Source organism: Gymnoscopelus microlampas, assembly GCF_963454915.1.
Source record: "Gymnoscopelus microlampas genome assembly, chromosome: 6".
NCBI classification, from domain to species: domain Eukaryota; kingdom Metazoa; phylum Chordata; class Actinopteri; order Myctophiformes; family Myctophidae; genus Gymnoscopelus; species Gymnoscopelus microlampas.
The window spans coordinates 13,915,249-13,933,060 of NC_139943.1; the positions used below are offsets into that span (position 1 = coordinate 13,915,249).

At 41.1% G+C, this 17,812-nt stretch overlaps 1 protein-coding gene across 1 annotated transcript in view; it reads left to right on the plus strand.

Moving 5' to 3' along the window:
* The window catches only part of LOC311047275 (neural-cadherin-like), a gene marked incomplete at both ends in the record, with an annotated part of 231,151 nt that overhangs the window by 169,712 nt on the left and 43,627 nt on the right, over positions 1–17,812 (plus strand). Inside the window, 3 exons of the mRNA XM_084059930.1 lie at positions 522–751; positions 2,906–3,186; positions 9,291–9,508. Of these exons, the coding sequence (XP_083916056.1) occupies positions 522–751; positions 2,906–3,186; positions 9,291–9,508 (729 nt within the window). The remainder of the gene's footprint in view (positions 1–521; positions 752–2,905; positions 3,187–9,290; positions 9,509–17,812) is intronic.

Consider the following 17,812-nt stretch of genomic DNA (forward strand, 5'->3'; position numbering starts at 1 on the left):
GATAGAAATACTCTGTTACAAGTAAAGCATTTTTATTTTATTTTACTTGAGTAAAAGTAGAAAGGTATTGGCCTCAAAATATGCATACAGTGCAGAATGTCCCTTTCAGATCTACAAGCTCATAACGCCTCACCATGCCTCGCGATTATGAGCCTGGCAGATCAGCAATTTTCAAGTGGTTAATGTATGTGTTGTAATGATAAATCTAAATCTGCAGTGTAACTAAAGTTTTCAAAAATGATTGTAGCAGAGAAAAAAGTATCCAAAAATGGAAATACACAAGTAAAGTAAATTGCACTTGGGTACAGTACTTGAGTAAATGCACTTTAGTTACTTCCCACCACTGTTTAAATGTCTCATGACTCGTTCACCTCACGGACAGAATCAGCCAGGAACAATGAGGATCAATGAGCGCAGATGATGATAGGCCAACAGAATCCGTAACCGAGCAGCCTTTGATCAACTCCTTAGCTGTCACTGACTGCCTGCACCCTCTCCCCCCCCCTCTTTATCTCCCGCAGGCATCACGGCCAGGGAGTTTATCGACTCGCACGTCCGGGGGAAGAGTCGACTCGAGACCCTGTGGGATTTCCTGGCTGAATCCCTGTCCGTCAGACCGGGGAGCGTGAACATTTTCAGCATCGCGGACACGGGGGAGAAGACCTTGGACGTCCACTTCTCCGTGTTCACCGACACGGAATACCTGCGGCCGGAGAAGCTGCACGGAACCCTCGCCGCACGTAAAAAGGAGGTTAGCATGAAGGGCAGTGGTTCTCAACCTTGTATTTCTTTGGAGATCTGGATCTTTAGCATATTTCCCCGTCAATCCTCAAGGACCACCCCAGCTCACCCCCCCCCACAACTATACGGTATATCGCACTGTGACGCATTGTGAGCTTGTAGATCGGCTAATTTTGGTGTAAATAAATATACATGTATCAACTATCAAGCCTTTAACAGTCAAAATGTAATTTCAAGCTTTTTTTTTGCCCACACTATTCAATCATATTTTTTATACATTTAACAAATGTACTTTAATACATATTGAGCCTTTTTAAAACATTTTCCCGTTGACCACCTGTAATTACGCCATGGACCACTAGTGGTCCGCGGACCACAGGTTGAGTAACGGCGGTATGGAACCACTCATCTTGTAGATAGAGATCTGGGCTCGTACATCAAGTGATACATTGAGGAGGCGGGTGGGAGGGGGTTTGGAGTAACTGGAATTTTATCTGCCTTTTTTTTCATTTTACCACCAACTGTTGTGTGTGTTTAACGCTGTGCCCCCCTGTGGTGTCCTTGCATCACTCTTCTTTTATCTGGTGTCTATCTTTCACCTCCTCTCTTACACCATAGCGTACCTCTACCCTCATTTCTCTTGCAATCCCTTCGCTATATCTGTCATTCTCCCTTCACTGTCTCGCTGAATTGTGTGACTTTACGATAACACACTGCCATTACTGTACATTTAACCACTTTCAACCTGGCATTCCTATTTTGAGCGCATGTTATTATAGGTGAAAATCTTCAACACTTCCAACACTTTAAAACATTGTGAAGATGGCATGAAAAAAACATCCGTATATACAAGTTCACTTTGCCATGTGACACCGCCATATTTTCACGGCTATTTTCACAATTTTAAAGCGTTTTTAAAATGATCATCAAAAAGGAATGTTTTTGGACAAGGTGTCTGCCCCCCCAGCGATATAGCTGCCGCAATTATTTCTCTCATAACACAGTTGATTCACCAACAACATTAACAGAACAGATATCTGTTGTAACCAGACTGTGTAATTATACTACACTCACAGACACTTTGTTTTTTCAGTGGGTCTTTGGGTTGGTTGAGGTGCTACTGTGCAGTATATAGCAGCGGTTCTCAAAGTGAGGTCCGGGACATGAACATGTTTGAGAACCACTGCTATATACAGTAGAAGCCCTTTCTGTATGTATGTGTAATATGAAAGTATCTGTATGTACTGTAGCTATAGTCGGGCTGGGCAATTAATCGAAAATATATTAAACCGATATTTAGAACCAATAACCCACTTATAACCAAAGTAATCAACAAGCAAGTTTTTTAAATATATTTTAGTAAATGAATCGACTCGAAAACAATCAATGGATTCTTCATAATCGACCATAATTACCCTCTTAAACCTGTATTATACAGGGTAGCATGCAAAAATTGTGAAAATAGGCAATCTGCTAGTTCACAAGCATTTCATTATATTTTTTAATTATCGTTATCGGTAATATTAATCGGGGAAAAGTTTCAAATAATCTTGATACTTCATTTAGAGTCATATCTGCCCAGCCCTAGTATGTGTGTAGTGTGAAAGTATCCAACTCTGTGTGTAAATGCAGAGTGAAAGTATTCGTATCTGCAGTGTGAAAGTATCCATATCTGTGTGTATCTGCAGTGTGAAAGTATCCATATTAATGAATATCTGTGTGTATCTGCAGTGTGAAAGTATCCATATGAATGAATATCTGTGTGTATCTGCAGTGTGAAAGTATCCGTATCTGTGTGTATCTGCATTGTGAAAGTATCCATATCTGTGTGTATCTGCAGTGTGAAAGTAACCGTATCTGTGTGTATCTGCAGTTTCAAAGTATCCGTATTTGTGTGTATCTGCAGTTTCAAAGTATCCGTATTTGTGTGTATCTGCAGTTTCAAAGTATCCGTATTTGTGTGTATCTGCAGTTTCAAAGTATCCGTATTTGTGTGTATCTGCAGTTTCAAAGTATCCGTATTTGTGTGTATCTGCAGTTTCAAAGTATCCATATTTGTGTGTATCTGCAGTTTGAAAGTAACCGTATATTTGTGCATCTGCAGTGTGTGAAAGCCTATTATTTGACCACATGTGGTGATGATGAGATAATGATGTCTCCACAGCTGCAGTCCATCCTGCGTGTGAACGTGAGCCAGGTGCAGGTGGATGAGTGTGCGCTCGCCGCCGACTGCCGTGCAGCCGGTGGCTGCTTCACACAGCTGAGCGTCGGCGACGCGCCCACCCTGCTGGACGTGGGGAGCTTCTCCTTGGTGGCGCTGACGGCCACGACCTCGGCCGTGTGCGGCTGTGCCGCCCGGGAGCTGGTCCACCAGCCGTGTGCGTCATACCCCGTCAACCCCTGCCTCCACGGAGGAACCTGCGTCGACACCCAGAGTGGATACAGGTAGGGCTGGGCCATGTTTAACCCATTAAAGGAGTAGTTCACCCAAAACATTACTTATTTTCTATCAATTACACACCCCATGAAGCCTTGAATTCATGGAGATTGTTTTGTTTTATGTCGCATTCCTAAGCCAATAATTTGATTACCGACGGAAAGATGCTAATGTATCCCGGAAGGAGACTCAAAGGAGACTCTTTGAGTCTCCTACCGGAGAGACCGCCGGTCATCAAATCATTGGCTTAGGAATGCCACAAAAAAAAAAAAATCTCCATGAATTCAAGACTTCATTGGGTGTGTAATTGCTAGATAACAAGATTTTTTTGGGGTGAACTACTCCTTTAGGACTTGAGGTCGATTCTACAAGTGCCTTCTAAATCAGTAGCTCTCAAACGTTTCTTTAAAAAAAAATATATATATAGTAATATATATACAGTAATACCACTGTGTAAATACTATGTTAATAAGTAAAAGAATGAAGATATTCTTGTTCTAAACAGGAGATTTGATCTACTGGGGAATCGGTAAGAACCGGAATCGATAAGCAGAATTTTAATCGATTAAATCCTAGCCATCTCTAATCTCGACTTCCTTTAAGTTCAATGTATTAGTAGGTGTAAAAGAGTGGATGAAATTATTTTTAGTACAAGCTCCCAAGGTTGGATTTGCGTGGGGGGGGGGGGAGATCCATACCTCTGCTTTTAATCAGTGCCAGCTTAACGGAAGGGCTTTAGGTGCTGAAGCACAGGGCAATGAAAGCGCTGAAATCTAGAAGCAACGGCTGCTGAAGGAGCGGTGAAACTGTGAAATGCGTTGGTGAAGCGTAATTTTTTTTCTGGCGTGCAAACCCTCCCCCCCGCTGACAAAACGGTCCGGGGGGGGGTACCGAAACGGGTCGTAGCACAGGGCACCACGAAGGGTTAATCCGGCCCTGCTTTTAATAGCCCCCCATAGTCACTAATGTTTATGGACAGTGGGATTATGTTTTATCCCTGCTTCTGGGCAGACTTTCCTTTTGGGAAATGTAGACTGTATGATGTTATGTATGATATGATATTATGTTATGTATGATATTTATGTTTGATAATATTTCTGTTTTAATGTTATGTTGTGATATGTGTTTCATTTTTTTCCCTCCTTTTTTTCTAAAATGAGACATTTAAATGAAATAACCAATCAAGCAACTTAAAAACTGTCTCACAAAAGCCAGATAGACGTTAAAATGACCCCAGACATGTTTTAAAGTGAAATACCCTTTTAAGTGGTTAAAGAATATTAGCCAACAGGGCTCAACATGCTGTGGTCTGTGTGTCTTCTCCTTTTCGTACCCTCAGGTATCTTGAGACAACATCTAGAACTCATAGCTCCTCCAGCGAGGACACAGAGGTCTGAACTGTGTACACAGGACATTTATCTGTGAAGATAAGAAAACATGTTCTGAGAGCCTCTAAATGATACAGCCGCATAAGGCGATACTGAAATGTTCTCACTTGGGACTCTTGAGAGTCCCAACAGGCTAGATTGTTTACTCTCTTATTGAATTTGTTGGTGTTAAACGTACTGCACTGCGAATAATATTGTACTTTCAAATGAATCTTATTAGCTGAGACCTTGGCCATGCATGCTAAGCCTATGTTGACTTAACGTCTGCGATCAATACAAGAACCTTCACCTAGAGTACGCAGGCCCCTGGGGGAGATTATCACACAAGAAACAGCATGCAGCTCATTTGATCGCATGCATTAATGCCCAGATTAAATAAATATGGGGCAGCGAGATTATATAGCTGCTTCGCCCCCTCCACTGTATGCTAGCGAAACTAGCTTCTTAAAATCCAACGGAATACTATCTACACACAGCAGGGAGTGTGCATTTAACCACTTTAACCCTATATAATTTGCCGGACAAATAGCGAAAAGCTCACAACTGTAGATGTGCTAGTTTCGCAGTCTATTATGACACACGCCTACTGTATTAGGACATGCCTAGAATAGGGACGCTATAGCTTCAATTCATTTCACTCCATTATTCAGTCTGAAAGCCCTCTCAGTGCAGCCGTTTTCTGAGATGGGGGCGTGGCCAAAGTGGAACTGTTTGGCGATTGGTTCATACTGGATAATCCCAATCCCCATTGGGCCGGTTAGATTTTCAATCGAGAAAACCTCCTCCTTCGACAGCGTCACTAGACCCTGAACGCGAGGCTAGCGATTACTATAGGGTTCATTGTGGTTAACTCGGTGGATGTTAAGATGTAATTTTTATTGTGTACATGAACATGCAAGGTTTGTCGTAGATGAGGTTTTCTTTCCAAGAGAATCAATAAGGTTTTACTTTTCACTCACTCATACAGGTACAAACAGTGAAATGTTGATGCAACATGTCCGCAAGACTGTGCAACAACAGCAATACAATATACACAAGATAAAAAGAACAATAAAATAAGATAAGACACGGTTAAAAGCCACAGGCAAGACCCACACTCTGAACCTTCTGTAAAAGGAACTTTAGCAGCAAAAAAGACAACAACAACCTAGCAGTAGTGGTGGATGTGCAATAGGAAATGTCTAGAATTAGGTAATTTTGTATCAGATATTTCAAATTTGTGATAAGATATATGCATGTATACATCTTCAGTGTTAGCAGAAAACAAATAACTTAGCATCTGGGGGAACAATGAGTAAATGTTCAGAATTGGGCTGAGGTGGGTAATGTAGTATGATTTATAGTACGTGCCGTAAAGTACATGTATACATCTGTGTAGCAGTTATGCACATCTATACATTTGTTCTATCTTTCGGGTGTTTCATATCTACACTTCTTCTCCTTTTTTTTCCTCTAATCGGCCCTCATTTGATTGACTACAGTTGATATGCAGGCTGTTGAAAAAGCCCTTATGCTGCACCATAAGAAGCATACAGTATGTGTTCCCTCGTGTGAATACCTTACAGGCATAAAGAGTCCAATTTCCGCTTCTATCCTGTGCAGAACGACCCTAACAGCCAGTCTAATCAGATATTGTCAGTCAGCGGTATGAAAAACATGCCCTGGAACTGCTAGATTGGGGATCGGCATTGCTCTCCTGTGTCACATGAAGGAGTGTAGTTGTTGTAGCATTTGTGTGCGTGTGTTTTCATATCGTCGCGGTCGGTTGGAAACCTTGTATCAAAACGCGTACTTTTCAAGGAATGGAAAAAAATAACCTGTGTTCCAATGGATTCAATGTAGTTATTATTTAACGTTTGAATAGTTTTCATTGGTTCACTATAAATAACACCCACAGAAAGACTTATTTTTTCAAAAGCAGCGGAAATAGTCTATCTACAAGCTTGTAGATCAGCTATTTCCGCTATGTTTGCACGACACTCTTACGCGACGAATTAGGGCATTAATTCACAGAATAAAAACATTTTAAAAACTACAACTACTACGACTACAAAGTTGGAGATACAAGGTTTCCGCCCGACATCGGCGATATGTATGCACGCGGGTGCTGCTGTTGCGTACGCACGGATCAGCATTCCTGACATGTGGAGACTCTCCTCTGAATAAACAGCGCTGGGGGAGAAACAGCTCCCCTAACAGCCCTGGGTACACAGAGAGGCTTCCTGAATCGCACCGTGAAAATAGATGGCTTTGACATTATCAGTGCAGAGGAATGGGATGAGATCTGCCTCGCCTTTTCCCGTCCGTTTTCATTCACCCCCACTGTGATTGAAAGGGTTGCTTCTCATCACGCTGCACGTCGAACGTTGACACAGAGTTTCTGGGATTGCTAATATTTACTATTGCTATTGCCACATGTATAAATGTGTTCCGCAAAGGTCAGGGAAGCCACCATTCATCCCGTGTCATGTCAGCGACAGCGGCGCTCCTTGACCACTTAACCACTTAAACCCAGCGGTGTCGTGGTGATTTTTTTACTGGCAGGACGGTATTTTAATGACGTCACGGCACGCGCACACCGCACACATTTTATTTTACCTTAAATTAGGAAACATGTTTGTATAGTAAATGTTTTTTAGCTTAGTTTTAGTCTTTTTAAACTAATACAAATTCAAGGAATGCCATGAATTATAGAGCTGAAACTAAAAGTTTGCTTTGAACGAGTGTCTTTCTCTTCTTTGACGGTGGCTGAGACATTGCTGCGTGCAGATAGGATACTGGCAGCAGCAGCTACCGAAGCCAACATGCTGTGTTGCTTACAGTGTAGCCTATAGATGCAAGGAGTGAGGAATCTGAGGATACATTATCACACTCACTTGTAAACCTGTTATGCAAGGTAGCCATTTGGGTACTTGGTTTGTAAATCTATGGGGGGGGCACATTCTAGCGTGCACGTGCGTGCACTGTACTGTGCCGTACCTTGCGCGTGAAAAAATTACTGGCCACACGCCGTCCTACCCCGTGTGGCCTCCACAACACCACTGCTTGAACCCTCTAGTCTAAGTAAAACGCAGCTATGGAAGAAGTACTCACATTTTGTACTTAAAAGTATCAATACCACAATGTAGAAATACATGCGCAAAGCGATGCGTTGTGAGCTTGTAGATCGGCTATTTTCAAATAGCCAAAGTATATAGGTCTGAAGTGGTTAATATATGTTTTTATAATAATCTAAATCTACAAAGTAACTAGTAACGGTTTTCAGATAATTGTAGTGGATTATTAGTACACTACTTTACTTAAGTACAGTGCTTAAGTAAATGTACTTGCTTTCCACCACTGGTAAAACGGACTTGAGTTACAACTGTATTTGGACCGCTTTTTTCTCTTCGGCAAGCTCCCCCACAATGGTTTGTGAGCTTTTAATTCAGGATTTTTTTTTGGGTAATGTTCCCCCCAGAAAAGGGATGGTGGTGATTCAAGTGGTTAAGCCCTAATATGTCTACAAGCTCACAAGGCAATTTTGGAAACGTTTGAGAAGTGTTGAAATGATTGGAACATCTTTGAAGATTTGGATAAATATGGCAAAACAGGCGAGCCAGGTTGTAAATGGTTAAGTAAGTTATTCATCAGTTATTTTCCACGAGCGACCCCATCGTGCAGCGAACTGAGCAGTAAAGCTGCCTGGCCACTCAGCCACTAATTGAAGTAGGCAAGTGAAAGGAGAGTCGGCTGTGATATATCAGACAGCCAATGTCCCTCACACCTTCATAACACCTTTAAAAAGCAGTAGAGAGAGGGATACAGAGAGTGTGAGAGAGAAAGACAGAGAGATTGTGTGTGTGAGAGAGAGAGAGAGAGAGAGAGAGAGAGAGATTGTGAGAGAAAGTCACTAAATCAGCAGTGGCGGACCGGTGGCACAATGCAATAGTAAGAGAAATGGAATTAATTAAGCCCTAACAAAAGAGACGTGGTCGGTGCCAGACAGGAGCGTCTCCAGAGGACTGAGGCGAGGCAGCTGTGTGATAGATAAAGAACGGAGCTCTGCGAGCGCCGCGTTCACACTTAATTGATTAATTAGTGTTGAATTCTGAATATGCAGAGCTTCGTGGCTAATGCAGGAGATCAGTGTGTAGAGATAACACCTCTGTGCACTTTGGACAACCTGTTCATCGTGGCGAGTGGACTGGGAGAAGTACTCAGATAATTTTACTGAAGTAAAAAATAGCAATGCAGGAATAATCTGTTACGAGTATAAGGCCTGAATTCAATTTTTCAATTCAACATTTTTTATTATTTATTGTGAACTTGTAGATCGGCTATTTTTGAATAGCCAAAGTATAGAATATGGCTTAAGTGATTTAAAAAATAATAATAAACCTGCAAAGTAACCGGTAACTAAAGCGTTAAAATAATCATAGCGCAATTAAAAGTACTCTACTTGCCTCTGAAATGTAGTGGAGTAGAAGTATAAGCTAAATTATTCAGGTATTCACACTCAGGTAGTAGCTCAAAATTGTATTTAAGTACGTAGTAATGCACTTCCACCACTGGTTGCCTGCATTGACAGGGTTTCTTTGCTAGCGCTGGTGTTGTGTGTCAAATTGGACCTTTTTACATCCTCTTGGGAAAACTGGCGCTGCGGCACAATCTACTGTACATTTTCGTTCATTCATTCTTTGGTTGAAGTTCGTTTTTTTCTTCTTGTCTTCCCGTGCTTACAGGTGCCGGTGCCCCCCGCAGCTCGAGGGTCCAGAGTGCCAGCAGACAAAACGTAGTTTCCATGGCAACGGCGGCTATGCCTGGTTTCCACCCGTGAGGCCGTGCTTCGATAGCCATCTCTCCGTAGAGTTCATGACGGAGGAGGAGGATGGCCTTCTGCTGTACGCCGGCCCGCTCGCCACTCTGCTGCCTGGCGACGCCGAGGACTACATGGCCATAGGTCAGTGTTGATTTCCTCGACTAAAACTATGACGAAAAATGTTCGGCGACTACCTTTTTTCACTGACGAAAAAAAAACTAAAACTAAACTATGATGACTGAAACTAAGACTAAATATATTGACAAATTCGTCAATAAATAAAAACTAGACTTGTTAGTGAGGGACTAGTGGAGAAGAGATCCAGTAGAACTAAAAGGCAAGTCATTTAATGCTTGGTTGCGCTCAGGTGTTGTGCTCTGAAAGTAGCCGATCTACAAGCTCACAACGCGTCGCAGCACAACGCATTGTGAGCTTGTAGATCGGCTATTTTCAGCATACAACCAAGTGTAAAATCAGCCATCAAGGCCCGGCAAAATACATTTCTAAATATATACATATATTACATATGACTAAAACTAGATGGAATTTTATTCAAAAGACTATGACTAAAACTAAATAAAAAAATTCTGTCAAAATCAACACGCCGCATGTGGCTCTTAGGCCCTCTCCTGTGGCTCCCTGTTGCTTGGGCAAAGAAGTATGTAAAGGAATTAGATGTTGTTTTTGTTTCTTTTTTACTTTCTTTTTTACATTTTAATCATAATTTATTATTGTGGTAGGCATGAAGTTATTGTGAATGTATTGAAGCTTCGACATATTTGTTTGCTTTCACCACCAACGCTGCTGGCTTACTGGTATACTTGATCTGCTTTGAGAATATAGCAAACAATAAAAAAAGTTATATTAAAGGGCATTTCCAGAAAAAAGACAAGGACATTGGTCCTTGAGGGAGTTCCAGGGGGTACCCAGCTAAATGATAGTTAAGAACCAAATGGACCCTTATGGGTCTGTAACTCTGAGAGTGTACAAATGGAACCAAATGGACCCTAACGGGTCCATTTGGTTCCATTTTTACACTCTCAGAGTTAGATTAACATTGATTTTACAATATAAATTGGGGTCCCAGAGATAGAAATGCCATTTTTATGGGGGTCCGTAGCCTAATGCTTGTCAAACTGGGGGTCCTTGAAATTAAAATGGTTGAACACCACTGCTAGAGCCGTAAAAATCTTCTCTTATGGGGGCCTTGGCATATATTTTCAAATAGGGGTCCGCGGGCTAATAAGTGTCAATTTGGGGGTCCTTGACATGAAAAAGTTTGAGAACCACTGCCAAAGGTAACACATGACAGCTACTGTAAATATACATTACATTATCACAGTACATTATCACATGACAGCCAGTGGTGGAAAAAGTACTCACATGTTTTAGTAAAAGTAAAAAAAGTAAAAGTATCAATACTGCAATGTAAAAATACTCTGTTACAAGTAAAAGTCCCGAATTCATTATGCAGAATATCCCATTTCAAGTTTTCAAAGTTTTCAGCAGATCTACAAGCTCACAATGCCGTCACATCACAACATTTTACTTAAGTACAGTACTCGAGTAAATGTACTTAGTTACTGTACGACACTGATGACAGCTACTGTAAATATATCGTACGTCATCACTGTACATTATCACATGACAGCTACTGTATAGACCAATCCACAGAGCGCTGCATGTAGCTGCGGTGCCGCGGTGCGGAGCGGCACCCGCTTGGCACCGCAGTTATGATTGCCGTTCTGTGGATTTGTCTATATATACAGTAAATTATCACAGAGGACTGTATATATACATGTCCATACATGGGCATGTTTGAGGCGAATGCTCCAGGGTGATCATTTGTACACACGAGAATCAAGAACCAGTCACAATATTCCACCAGCAGACCGTATGACCAGCAAAGCAATATATTGTTTACATTAATTTACGTTGTGTGCGTAGAGAGATAGAGACAGAGAGCGACAGAGAGAGCGAGAGAGAGAGAGAGAGAGGGGTGACTGAAGCAGAGAGTTAAATTAGCTTCTGTTTCTGTTCGTCCCAAATACATATTTTATAATTCCCAAATGCTTAGGCTTTCCTAGCTCTCATGCAAGTGTTAAGTACTGTACCCATTACATTCATCTAACTTGGGAACCATAACACGAGGAAGGCACTTACTTAACCATAAAGGAGGGCATTGGGGCAATGTAGAAATGATGCTATATGTTAATATATAATGCTATAATGATTATTATCATAAGAGAAAATTGTAAAAAGAAAAGGGTCAAAATTCAAAGAAATATAGTAGATATACAAGCTCACATGATTGTTGTGAGCTTGTAGATCTGCTATTTCCGCTTCTTGTTGTACGATGAAGTATATGGGGCTCAAGTGGTCAAAGGTGGATCAAAACATCAGTGGTGGCACAAGAAGTGCTCAGATTTTGTAAGTAAAAGTCTCAATACCACAAGGTAGACATACTCTTTTTACAAATAAAATGCTCTATTAAAATGTTACTTGAGTAAAAGTATAAAAGTATTGGCATCGAAATATTTTAAAGTGACAAAAATGTAAGTACCGGTACTAGTTTTTATTTAGTAGTTTTTCAAATAATTGTTGTGGATGAATGTGCTCTGAGATGGAGTGGCGTAGAAGTATGAAGTATTGAAAAATGGAAATACTCAAGTTAAAGCAGCACTATGTAGTTTGGGGTATCAGTGGCCACTTTGCGCTGTGATTGGCCAGTCTTCGCTTTGACTTGCAGTTCTGCCTTGGCAGCCTTGGCAAATGCCAGGATGAAACTCATTGCCTCTCCTATACTTTGTAATACAGTCAAACCCCTAGCAGGGACCCCCCCCTGAGTCTATACATGTATGGAAGGATGATTGTTATTGCTTAAGTAACTTTATAATTTTGTGAGACATAATAATAAAGTAAAAATACCTCATAATTGAACCTAAGTACAGTACTTGAGTAAATGTAATGTCACTTTCCACCTCTGAAAAACAGTATCAGTGTTAACATTGTTGGTCCTCAGTCAGCCATCTATTACAGTTGAATCAATAATATGATGGAGATTCTCTTATTAACTGTGTGTACGTACGACTGTATTCCATTGATGTGTAGCTCTGAAGGGACACCCCCCTCCCGTGCTACTGCACCGATTTGAAGTTGATGAAAGCGGACAGAGGAGAGAGAGCAGTGCGAGTTAAACCATACATAATCTTATAATCTCGGCAGACATTTTTGTATTTGATGAGGTTTTACCAGCTAAGCAGATTATGCTTCTTTAGGATATTGGCGATGATGAAACCTGAACGCAGTCTTGTCTAACGTTTTAAGTGCTTGTTTGTATAATGATTCCTGTAGACAGTGTATGTACATTAGACCAAATGATCAGACACTGGGTGATCAGTTGATGTTATGGCAGTAGTGCTGTTCTGTTGTAGAGGATGGATTAACCTATATGATAGGATATTATCGTATGGTACAGGGGCGTTAAGATTTTGATACTTTGGAGGCTTAGCCCAGCTCAGAAACATTCAGATTTAAACCTGACAATTGCACCATTTTCAAGTAATTGAGGACGGAAATGAATATAAGATGTGAGACACTGTGCCCTACCAGAAATTTCTGTTCAGGTGCATATATAGGCTGACTTTCACAACATTTAAATGAGGAGATCGTGTTGACATCTGATTGATTGTTTGATTGATTATTGAATACTTCATAATACACTATACTATATATCATACAATATACAGAAAGCCCTGGGAGCTTGTTTCTGTTGTGGTCCATTGTACTCAATTCATCATCAATACATGCATACGATACATTATACATCAGCAACAACACTAAGCAATGCTAGACATATTTACATAAAAAGGGAGGTGGGGGCGAGGGGAAGAGGATGACTAGTGTGTTGTTTGAGTCTCTGAGGGCAAGATAGGTAGATGGCAAGGTAGATAGGAAGGTATTACCTAAGTCCAATTATATTATTTTCAGGTCAGTTTTACCAAGCTAAAAGTGGATGGGGAATCGAGACTTTTAATGGCTGTTGGTAGTACATTCCACATTTTGGTTGCAGAATAGTAGAATGCATTTTCCCCAAGACGCTAGTCGAAACGTCAGTCACTCCTGCAAATTAATAAAAACATGCAGACCCATTCGAGTGCTCCGGTATTTTATTTGGGTAGTCTTTTTTTTGCATTTTTTCCCATGTTTGTGTTGAATCTTGTACCTTTAGACCAGGCGCTGGATAAAAAGACAGGAATCAAAGACACCGACTTATATCTCCCAGACAAAGTTAGTACAAGGGCAACGTATCGACCATGAAGGTGCTCATCAGGCGAAATGACTTTCGCAACATGAAATCAAAATAAACAAGCGAGTGCAATTTGAGTTCTCATGCAACGTAGTTATTTTTGATGATGATGATCATGTGTGTGTCACACTGCTGCTCATCAGCTCTGCTCTCTCCTCCTGTTTTCTTCTCCTCTACTGTCCTAAGCATAATGCCAAACAAGCTCTAAAAACATTTGTTGAGTTGAAAAAATGTGCTATAAGCAAAGTTTAGGTCACTAACAGGTCACTGACAGGTGGCTATATACAGTACATGGCTATACATGGCTATTTACATATATATGTCATCTGGGCACCAATCGGTAATGGCCATTGTCTGGAGAGGGTCCTTAGATCAAAGTTTCCCAACCACTGGTCGTGGATCCGTTTTTACGGGTCACAATGAAATATCCCTTTTTTTTTGTTTACTAATTCTTTTTAATGTTATTATTGTTTTTTTTAAATCTAAAAGTAAAAAACAAACAAACATTTTCAGAAAGTAAAAAGACATTTCATACATTTTCCAAGAATTAAAGAAATTCCATAAAAACAATAAATACAAACTTTTAAGAAGCAGTTCAAATAGCAGATCTACAAGCTCACAACGCCTCACATCGCAACGCGTTGTGAACTTGTAGATCGGCTATTTTCACTAGTTTGGGTCCCGGGGAGACATCAAATCTCTAGTATTTTGGGTCTCGAGTTATGTGCATTCCATGTTTCTCTTGCTCTTGAATGCTACCAAAGTCAGTGCTGTGCAGTGAATTTTTTAGCTAGTGGAGCGCTACGCTGTGCGCACGTGCACACGCGTACATGCGCACGTGAGCGACCGCCGATTGAAATAACCTCTTTAACATGTAGGCCTATTTATTAACCCACAATATACTGTGTATCAAATTGTATTCTATTTACTTGCATAATGGGGAAACGTTAGTGTTGCAGATGTCACCTCTGTAATTTAATGAGTTCATGAATCCATCAGTCACTGTTATCCAACTCTTTTGATTGCTTCCCGATAGAAATCTGACACCTACAGTAGACTCGCAGGTCACACAATGGACCATTGATATGATATGCATCCAACCAGGTCGGTCATTCATGTTAATTAACGCTGTGACACTCAGCGTCAATTGGCAGGTTTTGTTAGCGAGGTGCGAAAACTGCCAATGGTGCATGTGCGGGCGTGCATGCAGCTTCAAAGTTAGTGGAGCTGTGCTCCACCGGCAGCTCACCCCTGGCCCTGACCAAGCTGTAGTACTGTATGCCGGTACATAACAGTGTAGGCGTCCGCTGTTCAGTGTGCTGTTACAGCACTACACCCCTTGGACACGGACAGGTATTGATAGCCCACCACTTGAAATGACTCCGGCGCGGTGCCTCGGAATTAGCTTGCCAGACAACAACAATGACTAGCCCAGTAACCCTTGCGCCGCTCTTTCTCTCTCGTGGCCTCGCCCCCACAACATGTGCAGGTGCAGCCGGTACTGTGAAGTAGATCACATGTGTAGTAATGAGACAGGGAGGATGACACAAACTTAAAAAATATAAAACATATTAAAATATGTATTTTTTGGGACGTTTATTCGTGATTGGAACGACAGATGAAGAGATCGGGGACAATTTATTTTTATTTTTTAATTATTATTTCTTGTTGAGATCCGGGGCTATTTAAGAAAATAAACACTATTTAAGAAAATAAACACTATTTAAGAAAATATTTTTTATTGATTGAATACTTTATTAGTCAGAAATGTAAACAGCACGTGGTACAGTCAGACTTTAAGGCTAAAAAGTCCTGACATAATATATGTCATCAACAAATACAAAACAGTGAACACTATATGTACAAAGGAGAAAATGGAAAAACGGCGGCAGTAAATGCACCTACTTTCTATGGGATTTGCATTACCTCACCTCGCGGTCTCCTGATATATTTTTCAGGACAGTTTTGAAAGAAACCAGTGATTCATATCTTTTAATGGATGGTGTCTGTCAGGGCATTCCACATCTAATGGGTGCCCACGCCTAACAGCGGCCATGGTATGATAGTAGTTCAATGCTATTAGACTAGGATACTTTAACATAGGATATGGGCTCTTAGACTCTTTAAGAGGTATTGGTACCTAATGTGGTGCTACAGGAGAAGCCCAGCCATTAACCAGTTTAGCACTGTGAAAATAGCAGATCTACAAGCTCGCAACGCGTCCTAGCTAAGGTTGGAGTAATGGTTTATGCTTAGCTGACCCTGCGGTGTACTATAGCCATGGGATAACAGAAACAAACCATTCCCAAACAAACTATTTGACAGTGTGTTTTATTCGGGCTCAGTGACAAAGGGCTATAAAGGTTAAAAGCAAAACCATTTTGAAGGAGTCTCATCCGTGAAATGACTTATGTTAGTTATTAACAGAGTAGGCCGAGATGAACAACTATATCATTTAAAATAACCTTGTAGTCCTTGAACAAGTTGTGGTGAGGTCTCGTACTCCACACTGGAACACCTCTGCAATGAATGTATTAAACATTGACGTTTGGGTCACACAGGACCTTCCTCAAGGCTCAAAGTCCCACATTAATCAGTACAAAATATGAAGAAAAGTTGATCCTTTGAATGTATATATTGTATTTGGATCATGTGAGCTGCACCAAAATCTAATTTAAATTTCTATGTTTATATTATATTGTCTCTGTTGGTTGGACAGATGTCCATGTTACATTTCAGGAAATTGCCCCACATACTGCACACTTCAGTGGCTTCTCGGCTGGTCTTTGCTGAATCAGAGTAGAAACAAATAACGCACCTGTGACTGATATACAGTAAGCTGATCTAAGGTGTATACTGTATATCATAGAATAATTTATCATAGGAATCAGCCAATCAGAATCAAGGATTGGGACGATCCGCTTTAGAAATGGAGATACAGCCATGTGGATGGCTGCCTGACAGCCACAGTATGACAAATCCAGGGGAGTGAAGTAGTGAGCATACTGTCATTTGGTGTTTTTATGGAGAAATATGGCCAATACCTGCGTATCACTTAGACTGCATGGCCGTAAAATCACATTTCAGATTTCAAATGTATTTATGAAAGTGCTAACTGTTGCTCCTCGTATAGTTTTATTGCACTGATAAGTAGAAAATGTGTAAAAATTCAAATGGATCTCGTTAACAGCTTCTTAGCCCTGGGCAGCGGTGCTATCCCAGAATTCATGGCCTGTCAAAAGCTGGAGAATTAATGGGTCATTACAGGCTGCCCTGAAATGCCCCGTAATGCTTTGATTCCTGGGGGGCTGTGGGGGAGAGTAGGAAGTGTGACCACCCTAACTGATGTCATGAACAGTATTGGGGAGGGGAGTACCAGATTTGTGAAGTAGTGAAACTATCTTGCCATGTTCAAAGAACGTGTTTTTTGAGCTGGCAGCGCCTGTCTGCCATGCCTCTCTACGTTAAAGATGCCTCGCAGCACTCCTCTTTCCAATGCTCAAGCTTCACGATTCAGCGTTCCCACCGTCTGGCGTTTTTTGGTGCAGCGCCCTGGGCGCTTCAGGCAGACCAATAGTTAGACTTTTGGACATGTCCTCGTCCAAATGTTGGGTCAAGATACAGTATTCACCCACAAACCTCAGCACTGTGAACAGACTAGAATAAAGATTCAAAGACTGATAGAAAAAGTTCTTTCTGTGTCTCTTTTGTAGTGGCTTTGCGTAGGTGTTTGCCTGGGCTAGGGAGCAATCAAGTCCATTAAACTGTGCACACCTCTAAACAGCAAAATCCTGAGTGGTAATTCACCTCTGAGAGTGTTAAAATTCAACCCATAAGGGTCCATCTCTCAGAGTTATAATCTGTGGTTGTTTGCAACTGCCTACCCATTAAAAACTGTTTGTAGCCTATATTTCCTGGTAATAATGTGATTAGTATGAGTTCATATTGCTCTGAAATCAAAGCATTTCATCATGCGTTCTCCTACTCTCAGGTTGCATTAATTATGTACGATATACAAATCTTCATTCAGCAAATCTAGAAAGCAACATCAGAGACACTCCTGTCTCTGAACATGATGGGAGGTTTCATTTCCCCAGATGAATGTACTCTTTGAACCCCAACATCCACTTCACTCT